The 22,444-nt window shown below is 37.3% G+C and overlaps 1 protein-coding gene across 1 annotated transcript in view; it reads right to left on the bottom strand.

Annotated features, from left to right (window-relative positions):
- Positions 1 to 2,280: 2,280 nt before the first annotated feature.
- The window catches only part of GABRG3 (gamma-aminobutyric acid (GABA) A receptor, gamma 3), a 322,700-nt gene continuing 302,536 nt past the window's right edge, over positions 2,281 to 22,444 (bottom strand). The window contains exons 9-11 of the mRNA XM_014960137.1: positions 14,999 to 15,195; positions 13,448 to 13,477; positions 2,281 to 9,932 (exon numbers count right to left, since the gene is read on the bottom strand). Coding sequence (XP_014815623.1) covers positions 9,654 to 9,932; positions 13,448 to 13,477; positions 14,999 to 15,195 — 506 coding nt within the window. The 3' untranslated portion in view covers positions 2,281 to 9,653. The remainder of the gene's footprint in view (positions 9,933 to 13,447; positions 13,478 to 14,998; positions 15,196 to 22,444) is intronic.

The raw sequence follows: 22,444 nt of genomic DNA, 5'->3' as shown, positions 1-22,444 counted from the left end.
GGACTGGGGTGCCTGGGCTTTCAGGACTGGAGTGCCCTCACTGCTGTGAAGATACTTAGCAGCAATGCTCTGCCCTATCTGACTCAAGAAGTGCTATTTAGTCGTGGCAGGAAAAATATGGATGTTAGGGGTGAAAAAACATACAAGATAGCTAGGACTCCCTTCTTTACATAGGAAGGGCTAGAGTTTACTTTTTTTCTTCATTTGCCTTACTTTTGTGTTCTGGTGGACGTTTGGCTCCTGTCTGACAACTACAAGACCCCAGAAAACTTAGCTCTACCTTAGCAAAAGATACCTTTTCAGCTCTACTATGGTCCATGATGCTCTTAGACCAAGACTATAAAAAACTGCTGACAACCTAGAAGCTGAAGCCACTGTATTATGTAAAAATATGTGTCTATGATGTGCATTGGTTATAGAAAGCTAAAGAATGGGCTAATGAAACACCCATTGGCTGAGATTTTACTTCCATGAAAAATTCTTTCTTTTAAGGTCAGTTCTGTGGCACTCTTGGGGAACATATAATAAATTATAATAAAAATAAGCAAACATGAAAATTAATAAATTAAAAAACTCACTGGAACATGTTGCTGTATGTTAAATTTTGGCGTATATCAATTATTTTGCACTGTTAATGCAGATGCCTTACATTTCTAAACCAACTTTAAAAATGTGAGGGTTTTTTACTATGGCTATTAACTGACAGTGGCCTTCTGATATCAGTCAGTAGGAAAACATCTATTCTGCTTATTCCTAACTTTCTGGATAGCTCCCTGATGTTCAGCTTTGCTCACTTTCCATTTCACAGACCGAGTTTACTTTAACTGAAACTGCCAAGCAGTAATTCAGTTCTTAACTAGATTTGTGGTGGTGAGACAGAGGGTAACATAAAAAGGCAGAACTTATTGGCACGATTCATCATCATACTTTATTGCGCACTCAAGCCTACTGGGCAGGAAATGTTATTAAATTGGAAGATGTAGCAGAGCCTTCTGAATCTGGCAGGATGAGCACCTTAAATCTCATGAAGGGCTGATGTGCTCAACTCGCATTCAGCCCCCCTGAACACTTGCAAGAATATCGACGGTGTTCCTTGTTAATCTCTGCAAGGGAGAATAGCTGATGGTGTCTTCACAATGTTAAAGAGTAATATGTAGAAGGCAAATATTCATGGCAACAATTATGCTTACCTGTTATTCTGAGAAGTGGGGCATAAACCCATCTACTTGGTTACTGCGTGTCATACACTCATGTAACAAGTGTCAGCCTCTGTTAGGGAAGTCCGGAGTGTGTTTATTTTTGAGTAGACAGGTGAGTACTAGTAACTAGTTTTATCGAAACACAAATGGGGGTAAAAGTGAATTGCCTGTCAAACTAATAAGTGAAACCAGTGGAGTTCCTTAAGGGAAAAGAGATTTCTTAGTGAAAACTTACTGAAACACTATGAAAGAATTAGGTGTAATTGTTGTTAGTGAAATAAAAAGACTTTTGGAGAAAAAGCCGTAGTGGTAGGAACATACAGAAAGTATAAATATAACTCAGATAAGGAAATCCCTGTTGCACTGTGTGATCATGAGAAATCTGGGAAGTTTCTACATTATGTCTGGCCCAGCTGTCAGCTCCAGTATTGCTATGTTCTGGAATCCTGAAAAGGAGTAGGGTTTTAACAGTTGGAGTGGGTCGAGACTGGCAGTTCTGTGGTCATGAATGTACAGAGGTGGGAATTAAATTGCAACTGAAGAGGAAAAAAATAAAAAGACAACTTTACTTAACAATAACTGACTGCCAAAGAAATTGTACTTGTAAAAATGCAGAATATAGTTTTACAAGTAAATTTCATTGTGTAAGCAGATCCAAAGAACTAGCTTTCAGTGTACTGAAAAACTTGGGATTGAAAAAGTTTTGAAAGCAAATTTGATCACAATTTTTAAATTATGAAGTCTTTACATTCAAGCAGTTTATGCAAAAGAAGCAGCTTAATTCTGGAATTCTCTTTGAATTTTGTAGGATATTCTTCCCACTATATGTTAGCCCCGTGGATAAACCTCAGTCTCAAATCTTTTACTTTACTGGCTGCTCCTGTTAACTATTGAAAATATTTTTAAAGGCTCTTTTGAAATTCCTTTTAAGAACAGCCTATCAGAAAGGTAGCACACTATTCCTCTTAGGCAGTTTTGCAGATGTCTGTTTCTATTGTTTTAAGCTCTCATCTTTCATAAGAAAATACAGTCGCCAATATATGCACACAATACTTTCATTTTTCTGATAATGTGTATTTATTTGTATCCAGAAATACAAATGTTGGGATCAAAATACGAATATAAATAGTATTCTAAACACACAGCCCTACTCCTTAACACAAAGTAAAGTGGAATGGATGTGGTTGATAAGGAAAAGTTGTTGTATGAGAACCTGAGGAGATGAAGCACACGGGTGTTCGACTTTTCTGATTAGGTCAGTCTGGGGAATCACTAGGATGGCTATCTAACTTAGAATGACATACTGGTACTAGTGCTACCTGTATTATTCAAGGCACATTGGGCACATAATTGTACTTTCATTTCACTATGACATCACAAGCTGCACTGCTAGCAAAGAAATCACACACCCCTAAGAAAAACTTAGGAAGGAAGGATAATTAGAAATCTAAAATTTTATTTGTGTTCTATAAGAAAGTTCAATTTGGCACATAGTTGGCAGGTTTTCTGTGATTCCTAAAATTGCACTCAAAAAAAAATAAATCCATATGTTATCATTTTGGAGAAAAAAATATTTTGAGAGGAATATACCGAGAGTTTAATATAGGATTATATGAGGTGGTTGATCACTGTCTGTGATAGCCACAGACTGGGCTCAGATTCCCTCCAGAGTAGTGTTCCTACCTGTGACAGCCACATGTTGGCCCATGATTTATGGTTGATATTGCACATGAGCGTGGATGACAATAAAGTCACAGGACTCCTTAATGACTACAAAAGAGAATATGGGGGACTGATACTGTAACCTCTCTGCACAAGTTTCCCACTGTAGTTCAGAGGAGCATTGTTTTGTGGAAGGCTATTCTGAAATTTTGTTTCCTTTGGAGTACTCTGTCTGGCAGTGACATGCTTCCATTTTCTGCCTGTGTAATATTGTCAGATGCAATTATTTTACCAGCTTTCCATGATTTCAATAGCAGCTCATTTTTTAAGGACCCCATGTAGTCTGTAAATATGAAATAGACTCTGTAGCATGCTGTGTTCCGTATTTATCATGAGTTTTTTTCAAATATGTCATCAAGATTGTTCTCTTTGTCCATTTTCTATTGTTGTATAATTCAGAAATTTTGGCATTTACCTGTTTTAGGCTTCACTTTCAGTATGTAAACTACAAATCTCACTTGAAGTACTTAAGTTACAAATCTGCTCTGCACAAGCTTTGAAGCCAGTCAATGGATAATCAGCCCTGCCAGAATATGATCCAAAGCTCCTCTGTTTTATTGGTAAGAATATTTTAATTTACACCCTTCTTCTGGTCAATGATCTTGATTGATGAAGAAGTTTTTCACTCAGACCTAGAGGTCTTCTGTTTAAAACCTGCAATAGTAATACAGTGTCTGTAACAAGCAGGCATCAGCTTCACTGTGGATATAATATATTGTGTCAGTACAGCTTCATCTCTCCCAAGCACTGACACGGGCTGCAAGACGGTAAAGAGACGTCAGGACAGTATTAAGCGCTGTATTAAGCGGTAAAGGCAGCACCTGGGTTCCTGTAGAAGAAGCTCTGCAGGCTGATTTAGCCCTCCAAGTAAAGTTGAGCTACATGAATGCTTTGGTGATACCAAAGAGGCTGTTGTGACTCCTCTGGTTAGTTTAATTTGTTACCTAGATAAAAGAATACTGACTATATTGTTGCCCAGTTTGCCTGGTTCAGTCCTTGAGAAAGCCTATCCTCAGACATATGAATAAGCATAACGACTTCTGCTGTCTTACATTGTCCTTCAAAAATAACAAATGATTACAAGACCAAAATGCACATTTTGATAGAAAGTAGAGAATTCTCAAGTGTCCACCTCTGAAGCACTGAACTTCATGATGAGTTTTATTGTCTAATTTCACTTATATTCTAGGAAAACCCTTAAGGACTTCAGACGTATACAGAAACTGACTTGAGGACCCAAAGCAAAAGAGAAAAAAAAAAAAAGTAAAGTTTGTAGAAAGAATACATCATCACAGATCTTGGATATCTCCCTTGAGGAATATCATTGGATGCTAACCAAGTGTTCAGTCACAATCCAAAGTCATTTAAAGCAACAGCTGCTAGATAAATTGGATTATTAGAACAACATTTATCCCTAATTCAGGACTAAGTCATAGGCAGGGTTATAGGGTAACATATCTATTTGAGTTATCCACCATAAGTACAGTGTACAAAAATTTTCTGTTTAACTTGTCAAAGCAATGCGTTTAAGCGGAGATGAATTTTTTTCTGGTGCAACGTCATTTCAGCTTAGACATAAAACAGTTTTACTTTTAGTATCTAAAACTGTGTCCTAAATGGTGAGGAAAGTAGATTCTCTATTTGTTTGTTGTCTAGACAAACCATGCATCCCAGGGGATAAGGCAAAACTATTAAGGCGACTGAGTCTTGAAGGAAGGCCTTCGCTTTTCACATACATACTAGAACTCTTGAAGAGGACAATGGGAGGATCTAAAATTTACTCAGGGGAGAAAAAAAAAAAGCTCTAAGGGAGAAAGAACTTCACCTTTCAGCTGCGGAAATGCATTCCTAAGGGATAGTTTGTTTTTTGCCTATTTTAAACTGTCTTCTGGGAAGTGACCTGGATGAGGTAAATATCAGCTTTGAGTTTATGATCTGCATCTCTTGGTGGAATGAAGTTGCTGGGTGAAGAAGGAAGGATTCTACTAAACCACTGAAATCCCACTGCAGTTTTCTTGCTACTTAGGAATTAAGAAACCTACAGACTGCTTGGAAAAACAAACAAACAAAAACACAAAAGAAGAAACATCAAAGAAATATTCAATGTATAGGTTGAAGAGATCTAGAAATACTGTTCACAGACTGGTTCTCAGGAAGAATTCCATCAAGGTGACTGTCCCTCTTTCTAACTCTCAGGCCAGGAATAACATATCCTTCAATATCAAGAAATGCTAAAGGCACTAATGTAAGAGGCACAAAGATTTCATTGTAAGCAAAAAGAAAAATATGCCTTGAAAATACTCATTTAACTGTGTAGGTAGCTAAGATTATGGAATACGGCTTGCCTTTTCTTAATGTTTTATGGAAACCTAGGAAGAGTAGCCAATGGGAAAAGTACTCTCTGTTATGGTCAGCCTTTACAAGTTGCAGTGGGTGCTTTGTTTTACAGCTTAGAAGGTAACACCAACTCTCCAGATTGTGAGGCTAATGAAATCTATCTTAAAGGATTGAGTCTCCCTTCCCACAAAGTCAGCAGTACAACTATGGTTCTTTTCAGAGCTGTCTTGCATCTGGTCGCTTGGAGCATGGGCAGGATAATTTTTCTAGAGGTAAGGTGAAATTTGGTGTAAAAAGGAGATAAGCATCCTTCCCTTCTTGAAGTGGCCAAGTAAGGTGAGTTGTGATAAATTCATACAGCAGCATGAGGTGCTGAGACACATTAAAATGTGTTTGAGATAGCTATCTATCCGAGCTATTTGGCAGGATGCCTCCAGTTCCAGAAATATCATTTCCTGCCAGCTTAGGGCTCATGTGTCACTGCTGTTCCAGCTGATGAATGTGCAAACCACCAAGTGGATGATTTAGAATTAGCTGTGGGTAGGTGGTGGGAAGAACTGAATAAGAGGAGTGGGACAGATAAGAACTGCACAGCAATGAAAAATAATTTCTTCCTCCCATTTTAGCTTCACTACTCATCATTGTCTGTGAAGATGGCTCTGGCTTTTTTTGTTATTTTTTTTTATTCTTTTGATATGTACAATATACCAATATACAGTTGAGAGTTGATGAAGGAGATAAGGAGCATCTAAAAGAGAGGAAAGGTTAACAAACTGCTGGAGGTGTTTTAATCTGCGGCTGTACTTCTCAATTAGAAAGTTACATTAAAATTGCCTAGCATACTTCAGTTCCACATACTGCTGGACATGGAGCCAGCATAAACTGGCTGTGAGTTTTTATACATTTATTCTTGGAAGAATGACTGTAAAAGAAGGAGCTGTCAATACGTTAAGCATCAGGGCCAGAAGAACTGAGAAGACTGAATTAACCAGAACAGTATTTTTATACATTCTTAATTGCCTTGAAAATGCTGCCCACAATCCAGGGAAATACTGTCCATTGACTTTTAATTGAAGAGGGAGAGTAAGATGTTTGACTTCAGATCCTCCTGGGAAAAGTTGGTTATCTAAAAAAACCCTCACAATCTTTTCTGTAACTTCAGAAAGGAAAGAATGTAGCGTGAACATACTTGATTTTGTGGCTTCACATACATATCATACAATGCGTTCATTTCTCTAGGCATTTGGGTTTGCCTTCTTCCATTCCCTCCCCTTCCTTGGAAGGGTAAAAAGAAGTACTAAATAACAAAGAGAAGTAGTTGAATAAATGCAGGTCTTGAATATGTTATTATGTAATAATAAAATGTTCTAAAATGCTAAAAGATGGTTCTTACATTTCTCAACACACAGAAGCATTGCAAAAGAAGCAAAAGAATTTCTGGAGGTTAATGAGAATACTCTTACTACTACAGAAAGATATGGCACATAGATATACACAGACCACATTATGTAGGTGTTTAGAATAATTGCATTTTGAATGATGCAGAATCTAGAACACTCCCTGGTCTGTGTAATTTTTCAGTGGCTGCCAAAACACAGAACAGTGAAGCAGAGAGAGTAAACCAAGGAACTAGGAATAAGTAGAGGAATGCATTCTGGAACCTACCAGCCTGTGGCCATTCACTTTGCATGTAAATCAATTTTTTGCAAATAACCCCAGAGGATATTACACAGTAGAATATGTCCTCTGCTGTCAGTGTAAGAGCAGAAGCCAGTAGTGTCTGCAGATTCTTTCTTGGTTAGGACCATGAAAAAAAGTGGAATGATATGCTTCCAACTTGTGTTTATGAAAGCACTCAAAAAACAGAGGCAATATGAATGGACTGGGCAGAATCAGTCTTCCAAGAAAGGATCTGATAGAATTGCACGCTTTTGGCAGGAATGGGTAGCCATGAGCAGAAGAGTAAGAAAAGTATATGCTCATCATCTAAAATGGGAACATTGCACATTTTCCCAGGTCATTCACTCAAGTATGCAACTGCTAAATAAACACCACTTTAACTGTTCAAGGTTTAATAGTGGAAGGCACCTTCTTGTGCCTCATCTGTCACAATACTCTCACCAAAAGCAGTTGATTGTGCAGAGGGTTTGCAGGATCGTGCCCCTAAGGATGACAGCTTCTATTCTTTTATGTAGGCTTGAACTATTTCCAGTATACTTGAAAATACGGTTGAAGGTAGGTGTTAAAGTAGACTAGTTCAGAGACCAGGATAGTCAAATTCAATTCAACCCCCTTCTTGCACTTCTGAAAATATAACTCTCCTGCTTAAATAAAATCCATACTTCCAAGTGCAGGGCACAGAGGTTTACAGAGGAATAGATTTCATAGAGTAATTTGCTACTGAGATTTAGCAAAAACTTCAACATATATTTTGAAATCCGAAGGTTATCATTGGTTTAGAAGACATCAGATTGGGCAGATTTTGCTAAGAATAAGATTTTGATCCTGCTCTTAAAGACTTCTTCTCTGTGCTTGTGATTTGAATTTTGTCAGTCCTTAGAGAAGTGATTTCCCTCCCCCACCTAAACTCAGCTCTGTTTCTATTATTTTCGACAAGTGAAAACCAGAAGAAAGTATTTTAAAGAACTACAGTTAACTTTTGTGTTAGTAATTTTTTTCAATTAAAAACTTACTGGGAGCACAGAGCAACAGCAATGACAGACAGTGATGTTTCAAAGAATATGACAGCATTTCTGTTCCTTTAGAATCACCATTGCATTAGTTTTTGCTTGTTTGACGATTTTCTTTCTGATGAGAGAAGGAACTGCTCTTCAATCACATCCACTACTTATTTTTTTATCCAATACAGTGTGGAAGAGACACACATTTTTTGAGATAATAAAAAAATTGTCAGGTTCTTCAGAAGAGAAAAAAAAAGAATCTTGTTTTTAGGTATTTTTTAACTTTAATCCTTTGTAACCATTTGTCATCCAAAGGGTAGTGAAAAGCCATTGCTCTTTAGTTTTGAATGTTTTGTTTGTTTAGAAACAATTATTGAGACAGTCTGTAAAAGATGTAATCTAGTTTAACACTGTAAAACTAGCTTTTGAAAAAATGGGTAGTCTAAGAGTTCAATGGTCGAAAGCTTGAAAAATACAAAATAGCTTTTAAGAGCAAAATATAGTTGGTAGTTTAGGAAAAAAATGAAAAAAACCTTTTTCTACATGTGGCAACTATTCCATTTTTAATCCAAGTGTGACAGTTGAGTTCCTGTAATGCACTATTCAAGTCAAAAGTGTTAGGTCTTCAGCTCAAATCCCGGAAACAACTGGTGTGAGTAAGGACTGCAATATTTAACTTTATGGAAGGAACAAAAAATATCCTTTGGCACGTATGTTTTTCAACTTTGTAAAACAGCTTTGAGAGAAAAAATAAGAATGAGAGAGCGCACTTTTTAGTAAATTGCAATCTCAAGAAAGTCACATATCCCTAGTGCTATTATATAGTGATTTTTACTCATGGCCTATCGTCTATGATCTGCTACAATAACACAAACAAGCAGGAATCTTGGCCTGCTTCGAGTACTTTAGAAATCAATGACCATCCTGTGTTTAGCCAGTCATAAAAAAGACGGTTAAAAGCTTGAAAAACTTTAGAAGTTATGCCTACAGCTGCCTCAGAGATAGGCAAGTCTTTTATTTGTATCAAAATAATAGCTTTCTTATAACTCTGCCTTTTCACCTTAAGTTAAAACCGGTATGTGTAGGTAATTGGCTAATTCCATGAATCCCAGACCTTTGCAGAAATCAACGTCCATGTTTTGATCCCACCAGAGACATTTCTTACTGTCTTTTGGTGGTTTCTCTATGACAAGGAGATCACCAATTAAATATTTCCCAAAACCTATGGGACACAGCTCAAGCAAATTTAAATACAAATTGAGTGGTTTTGTCGGCTTTGGCTTATTTGCCAGTGCCAGTGTATGTTGCTCTGAGCCTTAGGGATATGGCAGCATTTTGAAGAAAGTATGGGAATGAAGAACAAAAATGACATATTTAATCTTTGCCTGAATTGTGTATAGCTTCTATGCCAAGGGAGAATAGTAGAGATTCTAATATACAATAATTATTCATAAACATTGCTTACACTACAAATTCAGCTGAATTTTTAAAGAATCTTTTCCTTAAAATTAATAGCAGTAAGGAGAGAATTCTTCCACGTTTTTCTTTTTCAGGCAATTATATATTAAAATTCTTCATCAGGCTCTGTGGTGGTGAAGGTTAATGTGGTCTTTATAATTTGAGATGAAACTGACCATGTCCTTCACTTTTTCTGCACTTTCACCATCCCTCCGCAGAGTGAAAACACAGCAGTCTTCACCACTACAGGCAACATTTAAAGATAGAGGTATCCAACCCAGTAAACCAGGTTAAACAGCAGGAAGGATGTAGGAAAAAAGACCCTAGAGTAAGAGTCCAGTTCTAAGATGTCTATGTGAATCCGTCCTCTCCTCCATGAGCCTGATTTACACTCTTCGTAACAACAGAAAAAGCTCTGGCAGTCTTTCCCATCCAGACATTCGTAGACACACGCATCTTCAAATTCTTGCCAATACATGGCATTGTTCAATGTGATGACTGTAGTTGGTGGTCTCATATCAAGTACAGAATAATTCTGAGGAGAGAAAAAGAAATCAACAGTTTGATAAGCTTTCATGGATGATACAGATCACAATTAATAGTCATGGGGAAAAATTGGAGGTGCTGGGGATAATAGGAATTCTAGATTTGGGGACCATCTTTTTTTCCCTCAAAAGATGCCTTTTCAGATTAATTTCCATAGACAGGTTATGAACCATCAAGTTAAATGATTCTAGCTGTATTTTCTACTTGGTTAACTCAAAGCATTTCCTAGTAACCATTTTTTCATACTTAGAAGTTGACTTGCCTGTGCAAATTTTATTTGTAAGCTGCTTAAAACAATTGCAGCTACTACATTTAAGAATGCATTCTGAAAAATAAAGAAGATTAACCCCCTCCCCAATTAATTACAGAACAATCTCCACTTAGTATAACTGCCTGCACTGCCTCTTATCACCATCATTTATAAAACCAGATATGGTCAGCAATAGAAAGTGATGATTTCAGTACAGGATTTCAAAATACCATCCCTAAGCATGTCCCCTTAGTGCTTATCACATTAACCATGCTCAGCAGTAGGGCACTTTGATATCACACATTGTTGCGGTACCGCTGGTGCCTACAGTGATCTCCTTCTTCAATGTACTCCCTGTTTACACTTTGTCAGATTTTCTGTCACACCATTTCCTTTTCATGAAAGGTGCTTTCTCACAATAGTCTCCTTTCTCATCAAGCCACCCGTACCATCCTCACAAATGTCACCTCCTCCGCTGGCATCACTAGGAAAGGTCCCATCAGCCTCGCTGCCTGTCTACACTGCCCTGACAAAGCAGATTCGAGCCTCGTCAGTGCGATTTTCTCCACCCGGGGGGCCCTTCCTCTTCCTGTGGTTGTGCTGAGCATTGCCTTTGCCTGCAGGAGCATGTCGGGTGCACAGTAACAAGCTAGTCATGCCTCTGCATCGTGCCTGCTTGCATTCTGGAGGGTGCTCTGGGCCCCTCTTCCACACTTACTGTACAAAATACACATCATTTCCCATTGAAGGTGTTGGGGCGTACCTGAAAACTTTCACTCTGTATGTGAAAAGATGAGTGATATGAGTGACATCCGTCAGTGAAAATTTTCCTTTTTCTATTGACTTTGTTTTCTTTCTATAAATCCTTTGGTTTGACACACAGTAAAATTACCCATCTCATTAAAAATGCCGGTCCCTGAGCTAAGATCTTGATGCGGCATCCCTCTGCTTAGATGTTGGCATCTCCAACATATAACTACATCTGAACAACTGCCCTGTGGTGTCCAGCCAATTACTTCTAGGACACAAGTCAGCTTATCAAAAGTAGATGGCTAAAATCTCTCAGGTGCATTGTGCTGTGGGCTGTAAGAGGTTCCAATTCAGAAGTAGATTATTGCAAATATATTTGTTCTGAATGACTTTATCTCTGAGACTAGATGACACAAATTACCCTCTTATGGCCTTCTCTCTCATTTTTAAAGTTTCAGATGGCTGGCATCAGAGCTTTACAATGTGCTCCCACATGAAAAAGTCTAAGTTTATTGCACAAGTAATCACTTTTTGACTGTAGCACTTTGGAGAGAAAAAAACTGTAACTAGAGTATGCATGGAATTCTTCTATATCATTGTGTGACATACTGTTAATTTCTTGCAGGCCTTTATGAAAAATTCCTACTCAGGGAGTGAAATTTTCTATGCCTGGCTACAATATTTATGTTAAAAAGAAGAAAGGTTGATTTCCATCTCTCCAGACAATTTTGGTAAGTGAAGAGAAATACGTGCCCTGGTTCTGCAAAGAAAACTTTTGGATCTATCAATAGACTGGCTTTTTTTATTGTTTTGTTATATCAACTAGCTGCTCAGCATAGAAGATAAAATAAATGCCACAGGAAGATTAATTTCCACAGAGAAATTAATGTGGCTGCTTTAATCTCTGTCAGCTAGGAGGGGTCCTGAAGTGACCAGATACCAAGTGAAGGTGGATGGTACCCACTGTGTCCCGTGAGTCCTGCTGAGCTGGGGTTGGGAGGACAGTGGTGCACGCACAGTGAGCGCCAGCCCAGTATCACCTGAAAGGTCTGGCAAGGTCAGGTACTTCTCAGGTGCCTCAGACAAGGCAGTTCAGATGTAGTGTTAATAAAATTATTTCAGACAAGGTATAAGTGTGTTCTCTAGGGAGAAAAAGCAAGGGGTGGGATTACCTGAACATGGATTTACTGAGATGATTAATATTTTTCACTTTTGAGGTGGCATTACTAAAAGGCTGGAAAAGACACAATGACATCTTAAGAGTCAGAGACACTTCTTATTTTGTGCAGTTTATGCTATAATTTAAACATGGAAGTGGTTTATTCATAAAACAAGGCTCTGCTCAATATCTGTCTTATAGTGAAAAAAAAAAAAAAAAGAGTAAAAAACTTGAAAAGGCTGGATAATTTCCAAGCAGATCAAACTAACTAGATCAAGACAAAGATTAAATGTTAAATCCTATTGTCATTTTAATTGTGTATCTTTTTTCTTTTTCCTTTTTTCTTTTTTCGTTTGTTTGTGTGTTTGGAAAAAGGAAAGTGCTGCTGCCCATTCAATGTGCCTTTTTTATTTCACCTTTCAGAAAAGTCTGTTCAGGAAGTGACAGCAGAAGACCAGTAGCAAGCATATAAAAGCAATAGTTGCTGTAAACCATTAATTGTCAATGAGCAGACGTTCAATTTTATGCTCTTTAAATACATCGGAAAACTCATGGAAAAAAGAAGGTGGACCTAGCTATTGTAAAAGATAGACCAGCATATCCAAACCAAGAAATACAAAAGCAATGTTTTAGTTCTGTTCCTGTTCTTATTTGGGTCTGATTGCTGGGAAGCAGGCCATACAACCAGCTGATTAACTGGCGCTCTACATGCTTTATATTTATTTATATTATAGTTTGTATTCCAGTTTCAGATTTCATACAACATAGAGGCACAATTTTGTGCTCAGTTTCAACTTTATTACCATTGTACATATACAAATAGTTATCTAGAACTTTGGGTAATACAACTTTTTGTATTTGTAGATATAGTACAACTAACTGTGTTAAACCCACACGCCTAAATCATTTGAAAATACACCTGAAAGCTTGCTAAAGATTTTACAGATATGCATAAATTAATTATTTTCTGTGAAATTCAGTTAAAACTCCATATAAGTTTATGCAATAACATCTGCTTATTACTGCTTTTATAAAACGTAATGAATAACTGCATTATTATATAAATAAGGCAAAATTTCTGAGGTAAAAGTAAAGTACAATATTCTACACTCGACCATTTTCCCTCCCAAATCATTTGATAAGTCCTTACAGAGAGAGGCAGCTATGTTCCTCTGCCACAACCAAAACCAAACTAACCTTTTAAGAAAAAAGCAAAACAATATTTGTAGTGATGTCAGGGTAAAGCATAACATAGCATTACAGCTTTCTCAGGAATTACTGCAAGTAAAGATCAGCAATACATTCATGCCTCCATTTCTCTGACTGAATAAAATAGTTTACTTACCATCACATGACCAAAACTGACATCAGGGAGCTTAAATGAAGATAACAAAAGAATTATTCGGGAAAAAACCATACTTATTCTTTCATACGCATCTAATGTTCAATAGCATTCCTTAAGTCAAGCTTTTAAAAGCATTTGTCCACAACACACTTCATGCTGAGTATTCTATATATTCAGAAAAATATTCTGTACACTTTTAAACTGCATGAAACCTCAGCAGAATGCACACCTAGTTTCCATTCACTTTAAACCTTTATTTATTTATTAAAACTTATTTAGCAAACAATAGCTAAGTGAACATTTGTTCTTGAGTTAATTTAAATCTCATTAATGTTGCAAGTTTTCCCTCATCTTCATTCACATGTCTGGAAATACATCCAACTCACAAAGACACTCATGACCTTTTCACTCAGTCTTTCTATAGGATGGCAATTTTAGTTTGATCATCAGCAAGTTCATTTTGATTGTCTCATACTTTCTGTTGGTAACACTTTTTTTTCCTTTTGTGTGCAATGTATTTTTACGAGAAGCTATTAGAGGTTTAATGGAGTTTTCATTGACTAAGTCTATGGCTTTTAAGGCTTTCTCTAATTCCATATTCGTTTCAGCTTTTCTTTCATTAGTTCTTCATTCAATAATTTTCTATAGCTCTTCATCCAATCCCTTTTTACCTCATGACCTATTATTCCCTGAATTTAGCCTTCTTTTCAATTTTCTCCTCCACATTTTTCATTTGTATTTCTGATTTCAAATGTGCTTATTTCTGCTATTATGCAAAATGGCATGCAACATCTCAAACTACTGATCTCAAACACATAAGATTTTCCACTGATCTTGAGTGGACAGCCCGCTTCCCCTTCCCTATGTTTACACTGAGATTTTGTTTTCCATTATACCACCCTCTCTCATTCTCATAGTCAATTATGGTGGGCACCAGGCAATTCTTCCTGCACGATTGTTTTAATTGATTCTAAACAAACAGCTTTTGAATGTATCTGGGTGTTACTCTTGGAAGTGTCTTTATGGCCAAAAATGCACCTTTGCAAGTGATCTTCTCTGGTTTTGTACTTAGGACAAACCCCTTTGTGCATAGGGCTGAAAATGAGTGCTGGTTCCCAGTGGAGACACTGAAATCTCCTCTGTAAAGTTCATAAATATTTCTAGACCTGATAAGCCATGAAATAGCAGATGCATTTGAATATACATTGATGTGCCTGTATTTGTATAACACGCTATGCAATCTGTTTCAGTGGGAGTCCTTTATGACTACCAGCACAGTAATTGGAGAACAAAAGAGGCGTAGGCAGGGTTGCTGCCTCATGGTCAGCAGGCTGCTTCTGTTAGGAACAGACCTCCCTCAACAGGCACATAATTGCTTCTGCTGTTACTGTGGGTAACTATTTTCCATCAGCTTTCAGGGCAGATCGCACCACAAACTGGGAAGAGCTCGGAGGAGTAGAGTATCATGGGATTATAGGCTGTCATTGGGTGATTCTCTGCTGTCTGAGCCAGACATGTGCTAGAAAACAAATTTAATTGCTCCCATCTTACCGACTTTTTCTTCTTAGTACAGTTTGGTTTCCTGCAACTTGAGTAGTAGTTGAGGGTTGCATACTCCATCAGAGCAGCGAAGACAAATAGAAAGCATACAGTCACAAACAAATCCATAGCGGTGACATATGAGACACGGGGTAATGACTTTCTTGCAATGGTACTCAAAGTTGTCATGGTCAATACTGTGGTGATGCCTGCAGAGAGAAACTTGATTTAATTATATGCAACATCACTTCTCCATCTTGCAGAAGAATCTGGAAAACATACAAACCCACACAAAACAGAAATCCAAAGGGTATTCCAATAATTCATTAATTTCATTTACTAGTATAAAAATAATGAAAAATAACACCAGTAGAACCACCAGTAGTTTGTAAACAAAGATTTCCTCATCTGTTTATATTCATCTTTGCAGAAGTGACATTCCCATGCCTCTCAGTATGTTTTTCCTGATCTCTTCCTTCTTCTGCTCCTAGTTAGGTTGGAGATGGGAGTGAGAGAGAAGGAGAGAATGAAGAATTTTTTGAAGGAAAGTATAAAGCAGAAAAGAGCTAAACCCAGAATAAAAAATAAGAAACATAGAAAACAGTGAAGAAAACGTGGTCTTTTTCACAGCAGTTCTGCTGTCATGAAAAATTTTGTGTTCAGAAAAGAAAAAAGAGAGGGAAAAAGAAAAGAAATTTTGCTGCAAAGTTCTGACTAGGAATTTCAAAAATATGTCTTCACACCTCTGCTTCCTTGGGAGTCCTCCACTGCTATTTTCCTTCTGTGTAAGAGAAAACAACCTCTTATACAAACTTCAGATATAACTTTAATGGAAATAGCCTTTTTAATTCATACAAAGCACCACATCTTAGATTGATTTAGCAATAATGAATATAAGGGGAATTACTTAGTGTGAAATATCCTGAAACAATAAAACCAGTCCTAGAATGAAATCTATGGGGTATCAGTTATTTGGCTGCTGGTAACTCATATAATTTCTCTTCATTCATGCCTGAGGAATAGAAGTCTTTTCATTCCTGCTTTGGACTGATGTTTTTAATAATTTCTTATGAACTGCAGGCCTTCTTAAGGAAAAAAATAAAACTCCTCAATGGCTCAGGAAGAAAAATAAAGCTCTCACTCAAATAAGCCTCAAGAGAGAACCTGCTCTAAAAACAACATAACCATAAGGTAATCTTTCTTTTTATAGTCAAAGTGATATTTTGCAATGGTACACAGTGTTTGAAATGGCAGGGGATGACTGAAATTATGCCTTATAGTAAAATTATTTCTCACAAATGACACTCTGGAGAGAAAGAAATATCTGTGGATTACTTTTGACTACTCTCTGTTTATGAAGGAATGCCCATCTCTGATTTGTAGCATTTGATAGAAACCACAGAGATTCACAAGAATACCCCTCCCTATTCAAATCTTCAGAAAGTCCTTGGAAGAGCCAGCAGGCATATTATTGCCTGGTCCTCAACTTTCTTCTACAATGAATAATAAATAATTGAATTTCTTAAATGTCCACTACCCAAAAACAAAACAAAACAAATCAAAACAAAACAAAAAGCAGCTCTCAGTATTTTACTACCTTTAAAAAATTCCTCAAAGCCTAAAGTCTTCTTCAAACACAATATACAATGTCCTTTTTACCTGGACTCTAGGGAATGTTTTCATTTCCTGCTCATCTTGTGAAAGGATCTCAGATTACTTTAGGACAGTTTTTTATTAATAAGAAGAAATAAAAGAAAAAAAAACCACTTGCAGTGCTCAAAACCTTTTTTTTTTTTTTTTTGCAAAGGTCTGCAATTTTTCTACTGAATGCTGTATTGACAATGTAATATTTTTCCTCTATTTTTACTGAAATGGAGGTATAACTTTGTATTATTTGTGACAAGAGGTATTGTGCAAGTGTCTGAAATGACTGCCAGCTGCCAAAGTGACTATGGACAAGAAGGCAGAAAAGTAAAAGAAAAATTGCCATTAGTGTCTGTGCTTAAATACAGAAGTCCTCAGCTCAGCCTAAATGCTATATCCATGCCTTAACCAAAATTTGAAATGCCTACCTGAATCATGCTTGAGACCATGAAAACCTAGAAGCAATAGGTGACAACTAAGCAAAACCAGCCCAGTAAATCATGTTGCAAATGTCTCACCGATACAAAATCTGGGAGTTTTGGATGGCTCCAGACTAATTTTAGCTGATTGAAAGAAAGTAGGTTCCACTAAATTTATAGACACAGCAATCAATGGTGTAAGATTTATTTTCATTTTAAGATATGAATAGTGTGCATCCTCAGTCTCTTTGACAACAAATCACACTTTGCTACCAGAACATAAAACCCTGGGGAAAGGAAAGTTTAATGTTATCACAAGCCATCATATTTTCTGATTTATACAATTCATTTCAAATTACAGCAAAGCCATGAAAAAACATTGCTGAGCACATAGGCGGAAACATCCAAAGGTAAAACAAACACATTTTGACTTTTATTATTTATACAAAATATTTTTATGACATGAAATCCAATAGAAAAGCATCATTCTTCATTTAAGCTGAGGCAGGGACTTGGTTTCCAGATCACACCACAAACAAGCAATGAGTTTTTGAAATAATAAAAATTTTACCCACTAAATCAATTTTACATCTGACACATCGACACAAGTTTTAAAATATTAAAATAAGTTATATGGGGATATATACAGAGAGGAAACAGAAAGAAGGTGTATGATGATGGATATGTATTCCTATATACTTAAAAGTTGGAAAATACAGATGCACATATATGAACAAATGCCAGCACCCATTATTTCCAAAGAGAATATCTAGTTTCTCTTCCCTTAGCTCATTTTATCTCTCATGCTAAGAAAATTCAGTTTGTTGAGTAGTTTCAAATGCAATAAGCCTTGCCAGATGAAATTGTTAAGTCTCTCACTTTGGGGAGGCTCGTGTGGTAAAGTGAGCTTTGCATCTGTTATTGAAATTCACAATGCTCTTGAACAAACTATTTCAACAGAATTTTAATATCAGCTTTGAAGTAACCTAGCTTCAGATTTTTCAGGTAGAAGAGTGTAAGTGGGAGCTTACAAGTTTGTGTATAAATACCGTTTTGTGACATTTATATTCTCTGAGCAAATTCCATAGCAAAGATGCTATTTGATAAATCAAAAAGGGCTGTCTGGGAGATCAAATGATGCAGGGATACATAATGCATGAGAACTCTTTAAACTTTAGATCATTGCCCTAAACAGATATATAAACTTTTTACTGTTTGAAAGCTGCTTACTGGACTACAGTATGCAAAGTGAGGTAGCAGAAGCTTCAGTCTTAGAAACATTTTGGTCAGTGAGGCTCATTTTTTATTTTCCTAAGAGTACATTGATGAAACGCTGGGGAAAATGTGTACTATGCCATCACTCATTTATAAACTTAATTTCTCCACCTTTCTAGTGTGACACCTGTTTTGATAATTTCCTTGTTTTTTTAGCAAATGAGCTTAAAATGGAATGACAAGGAGAGCAATGTTCATCTTTTATCAGACATCAACTGTATCTTTTACATCAACATACTGCTGGCCTTAATACCTACTGTATTGTTTTAAAGTGCAGTTTGAAGTTGCTCTGTAATAACTGCCTAGTCACATCACGTTATACCCATTTTGAAAAAGCAGGGGGAAAATGGGATAAAAGCTTCGGTTTACTTCCTCCCTTCATCTTCAAGGAATACAAACTATTCTTTCACAGATCATAACTTTTCTTCAGACACTTGCTGGCTATTCTTGACTTTGAGCATTGGGAGAAGATAATTTTGATTACTAGAGATAAGCAAAAGCAGCAAAAACCCCTTCCCCCCCCCCCTCATTGAACAGAGGACAGAATACCCAGGGATCAGAAAACACAGAGTTCTCATACAACACTCAACTTCTATTCCCAGTTTTCTACTGACTCTTCAGATGACCTGAACTGAGTCATGTTGCCACTCTGGGCCTCAGTACCTCAAAAAACATGTGAAAACAGAGCTATGATGCCAAGTTTTTTAACAAAAAACTGGACAGTTCTGCTGAAAGTATACTTATAGTCTAATTTTTCCCTCACAGATAAATACCCCAATTGTATTTACATTTTTTCCAGCACAGAAATAGCTTATTACTTACTGTTATTGAGAAAGGGGCGAAACCTGTCCTTCATGTATCTGTGAGTAGTTGTCGATAGCTTAGGAAATTACTCATTAAATTCAGAAATTAAAATATTTCCCTAATGCTAGCCCTTTACATTAATGCAGCTATACTTGAGGCAGGTTTGGTGCACTGAGTCTACAGCTCATTTCAAGTAATTAGCAGGAAAATTTCAGCAGTTTGCCTTTGGCTGTATTACTCACAATTTCACCATGTGCCACTATCCAAATGTGGATGTGAGCTGTTGTTCAGACAGATTTATAGGTTGTGTTATACAAGCAGACCTACAGTAAACTGGGAACATCTGCTTACTGCTACCCAAGAGTCAACAGGCCACTGCCCTTTAGGGAGCAACAAGACAATTTGCACAAGAAGAGATGATTCATGTATATATTATTTTCTTGTTACTTGATTTTATTTATAAAATATTATATTTTAGCCTAGCAATTTAATTCTTCATCAGATTTGTAGGAGTTAGTCACAATAGCCATTGAATCACAGAATCACAGCCTTGGAACATCTCATTTGTATGTTCTTACTTCAAATTCATGACCTCAGTATATGAATATAGTTTTTATCTGAAGTTCCCTCTGGTTGAGGGAGTGAGGCAGAGAGAGTCACACTGTTGTGACTAGTGATCTAACCTACTTCCGTGTTAATTGGAAAACAGAGCTGTGTGGTCTGAGGAACTTCCCTCAGGGACAGGGTATGAAAACTGCTTCCAAAAAATTAGTAATGCAAACTATTAAATGCCTTTTCTCATTTTTCTCTTAAGCATTATGAAGGATAACACAAATGGATGGTATGTGACTCTACGCACACAGATGGACCTAGTTAAAAAAGATGGAGCATGGTCAATCCTTCTTTATCTCCACTGAATCACCCAATTTAAAAAGAAAGGATTTCAGCAGAGAAATACGGTAGGGGTCTGTTTGCCTAGAGAAGTTGTGGATGCCCCATCCCTGGAGGTGTTCAAGGCCAGCCTGGATGGGACTTTGAATAACCTGGTCTAGTGGGAGGTGTCCCATGACAGGGGAGGCTGGAACTAGATGATCTTTAAGGTCCCTTCCAACCCAAACCATTCTATGATTTTATTGCTTAATTTTCTGGCCATCAGAAGTAAGTCTACACAGCCAGGAACAGGCAGTCATACAGCTGCTCTGGCCTCACCTTTGTGTCATCTTTGTGCTGTCCTGGAACTGGAGTGGGTCACAGAATAACTGTAAGTCTTAGGGTCCGTTGTGTTGCTGGAGCTACAGTCTAACGGCACTTTGACACTCACATGAAAGGAATGACAACTGAATATTCCTTTCTTGGAAAATAACGTCAGAGAACTGGACGCAAGTGATGCCACATGATTTATAATGGTCAGAAGTGCTACATTTATTAATTTTACAAATTCCTGGAGCAAATCCAGCAGGTTGTGGTCTTGTGCTGATCTCACACAAAATGAGTTTTAATGCAGTATTATCTGTAAAGTGTGAACAAGTCATGGAGTTGTCTTATTACAGGTTTTCTGATACTTTTCTTTCTGCTGATCCTGCTGCATAGCTCCAAGTCTCTGAGCTGCTCCCAGTTTGGAAGGATGCCTCTTGTCACTCACTAAGAATTGAAGTTGATACAACTTCCCCCAAGGAAGATGCCTAAGGATTATAAGAAGAATGGCTGGCATATATCTTCATTGTTTAAATAAAGCTGTGACTAGTGAGAGAGTTACACTTAGAGAATATTTTTGGTAACGTATTTCTTCTGTCATTCAGCTGAAAGTTACTATAAAGGTATTGAAGCATTAAAAGTTTTGGGAGGAAAAATGTTTGTAACCTGGGCCTTGTAACCCTGAATAGATGACTGTATGTTTTTTGTATGACTGAAAGATTTAGAAAATGGGATCAGACTTCTGGACATGTTTGCGATACTTAGCAGCTAAAATCTCACTCAGTGTGAATGGGCTTCAAAGACTCTTTAGCACTTTATTATTATTTTCATTTTCATGGGGTTTATGCTAAAAACCGCAGTACCCTCAAAACTGGTGGTTGCTTAGATTTATTAGTGCAGGTGAGACAGAGAGAAACAAGATATGTCATTTTGAACAACTGTATAAACGCTGCATTGTCAAACAAGCTGTCTTCCTCCTGAGATCAAGTAGAACAACTCTACGTAGTGTTTGGAAAAGAGCTAAGAGAAGTGGATTCGCATACAAGTAACCGTCATTCCTGGTAAGTGATTAATTACTTGGATTAAAAAGTTTGAGAAGTCCTCATGACCACTGGTCAGGTGTTTAGGGGAGTGGGAGACAGAGGTGGTTTGTACACCTATACTGTGGTTGAATAAAGGCTTGCCAGCACTCAGCAGCACTTGTGAACACTGTGCCTGCTGCAAGCTGTCTTCATGTGTCCTCCAACCTGTTTGCATCCCTTGTTCTCCACTCTTTCCTCACAGCAGTATCACCCTCCCAAACCTGGGCACTCAGTCGCTCCTATGAATGCTTCCCATCTGGTTTCAGTCCAAAAAGTCAAGCAAGTCAGTTTTTAATAATTTGTTCTTTCAAATTGAAATGATTTATAGGGCCCATCTGGTTGACTGGAAATAGTGACAGACTCCAGCAGGAGGAAGCAATGAATAACGGGGAGTGGTAACCTCTACGCTTGGAAACAGACACATAAACCTTGAGACAGTCTCCCCTTTTTGCTTGACTGGTAGATTTCTGAATCAGTTTGTATTTGCAGCCCTGGCAACCACAGTGTGGATTAAAATGTTTTTCCTTCAGTTCCGATGTACTCCTATAATTGACTATTATGTAGCCCTATGCCCTCAGTGCTGGCAAAACCTGCAGGTTTTCCCATAGACATAAGAATAAATGGTCAACGTTTCTAAGTGTATCCTAAAGCACAATGCCAAAATGTACATGCTGGTCCTGACATGAATGAGCTGATGGAAAACCTACACCAACATAAATCTCCACAATCTATGAAAAATATCTATACACCTAGTGTGGCTCTTAACTTCAAGTATGCAAGCTAAAATACTTTGAATGAGTTAATATTATTATATCCCACAGTTTTCTGTATACATAAGACATAATGCCCCATGGGGGAAAATTTCAGAAGGGAAGGAAGCCAGCAGTGCAATTAATTTATTCTTCAAAAATGTCACTAAAATATCATAGTGAGAAAAAGGAGACAGACATTAATTTTAGAACATTATGCAAAATAGGTGGCAGTGTCATTCCAAAGGGTCAGGGTAGTTTACTTTTAATTATCCTGTTAAAGGCAGAAAA

This window comes from Calidris pugnax, unplaced genomic scaffold (assembly GCF_001431845.1).
Source record: "Calidris pugnax isolate Ruff unplaced genomic scaffold, ASM143184v1 scaffold188, whole genome shotgun sequence".
Taxonomy (NCBI): Eukaryota; Metazoa; Chordata; class Aves; order Charadriiformes; family Scolopacidae; genus Calidris; species Calidris pugnax.
The sequence above is the reverse complement of the archived record's forward strand: the minus strand, read 5'-3'. Positions and strand labels throughout refer to the sequence as shown.